The 1,602-nt window shown below is 36.6% G+C and overlaps 1 protein-coding gene across 1 annotated transcript; it reads left to right on the top strand.

Moving 5' to 3' along the window:
- Positions 1–222: 222 nt before the first annotated feature.
- LOC109244276 (40S ribosomal protein S27-2) lies at positions 223–1,108 on the top strand. The gene is made up of 4 exons (XM_019411336.1): positions 223–332; positions 422–523; positions 622–650; positions 743–1,108. Exons 1-4 carry the CDS (start codon positions 330–332, stop codon positions 867–869), a joined length of 261 nt encoding a protein of 86 aa, XP_019266881.1. The 5' UTR covers positions 223–329; the 3' UTR covers positions 870–1,108.
- The last annotated feature ends 494 nt before the right edge of the window (positions 1,109–1,602 follow it).

The following is a 1,602-nucleotide window of genomic DNA, read 5'->3' as shown; positions in this document are numbered from 1 at the left end:
ATTTTTGATTTGGTTCGATTTTTCGAATTTTTATGAACACCCCTAGCTCTTAGACTATACAATCTCTTAAGTTCATCATGAAAAAAAGAAAAGGAAATGTTTTTTAGGGAACTAGGGAAGGAGGCGAATTGACAATCGTATCCTCGGTAAACGGAAGGCCAAGATTAAAACCCCTCTAGCAATCCAAGGGCCTACAACTTTCACAAATCCTTTTATAAGCTTCGCAGAAAACCCTAAAAAACATTCTAGTCGCATCGTCTTCATCTCAGCAGTCTCGGAGGCTAAATAGCTCTACCGCTTTTCCAGGCTTCTCTGTTAACTTCGCGAAAATGGTGAGTTATATATCGCTATTCGGATTTCATCTTCTGTTCTTTATTATTTCAGATTTGTTATAACGTATGTGTTAATTTGGATTATTAAGACTCTTCCAAATGATGTCGACTTGTTGAACCCTCCTGCCGAGCTGGAGAAGAGGAAGCACAAACTCAAGCGTCTTGTTCAGTCTCCTAACTCTTTCTTTATGGTACGTGTAAATGATTCTTCAATTTATATGTACTTTGAAATTGTGTATGCTTTTCGGATTTTTGAAATTAATGTGCAATTTGTTTGTTATTTCTCTAGGATGTTAAGTGCCAGGGTTGCTTTAACATGTAAGTTATCTTATTTATTGTTTTGTTTTGTATTTTGGATTAGTGTTTGTTGTATTAGATAATTGATGATTGGAATGAATATGTATGTGCAGAACAACTGTGTTCAGTCACTCGCAAACTGTGGTGGTGTGCGGGAACTGCCAGACTGTGTTGTGCCAGCCGACTGGTGGCCGTGCTAGACTCACCGAGGGTTGTTCTTTCAGGAGAAAGGGAGACTAAAGATGAGAGAGAGAGAGACTACTTGCTTTGCTTTTAGAGTGGAAATGAAAAGGTTTTGTATGGGAAACAAAAAGTCAGTTTTGATGCAATCCTGTTTGTTTAATGGTCTTTTTTTAATTTTTTAATCTGTAGTCTTGATCAAGAAAGAACATGGGTTTTGAATCTGCAATGACTTGATGTTTGTTTTTTAGTAAGTTGGATTTTCCGTAAAGATATCCATCGAATTTTTGCTTATATTAGCTCTATTTTGTGCTTCTACCCTGGAATTCTCCCCGTCAATTTATTTGCCCGCTGTTAGGGAAGAACGTTATTTATGCTTAAAAATTGAAATTTGGTTTGATCTTAGCTTCTTGGATCATTTCATCAGAAAGCCCAGCCTGAGTTGCCAATCTTTTTGGCATCATTTTCTGTATTTTGAAGGGCTGCCCCCATTCAAATTGAACAAGCATTGTTGAACTCTTCTATAGTTTTACACTTTTGTTTGTAATGGAAATAAATGTTAAATTGTCCTCGTGGCATGTTTTAGACAGAGCATTTAGAGGTACTGGATCTTATTGATATAAAATTGTGCATTCGAATGCTTTAAATATTCGATGTTTTCATATACTACTGCGATTGATTCCATCCCATATCTTGATCGCATTTTAAGGGAATATAGCGTTGTGCTTTCCTTCTTTGTCCTAGTAATAAGGCCAGCCACTTTAGAGGAGTAACATCTTTCCTATGAATCTTG

Source organism: Nicotiana attenuata, unplaced genomic scaffold (assembly GCF_001879085.1).
Source record: "Nicotiana attenuata strain UT unplaced genomic scaffold, NIATTr2, whole genome shotgun sequence".
In the NCBI taxonomy this organism is placed as follows: domain Eukaryota; kingdom Viridiplantae; phylum Streptophyta; class Magnoliopsida; order Solanales; family Solanaceae; genus Nicotiana; species Nicotiana attenuata.
The sequence above is the reverse complement of the archived record's forward strand: the minus strand, read 5'-3'. Positions and strand labels throughout refer to the sequence as shown.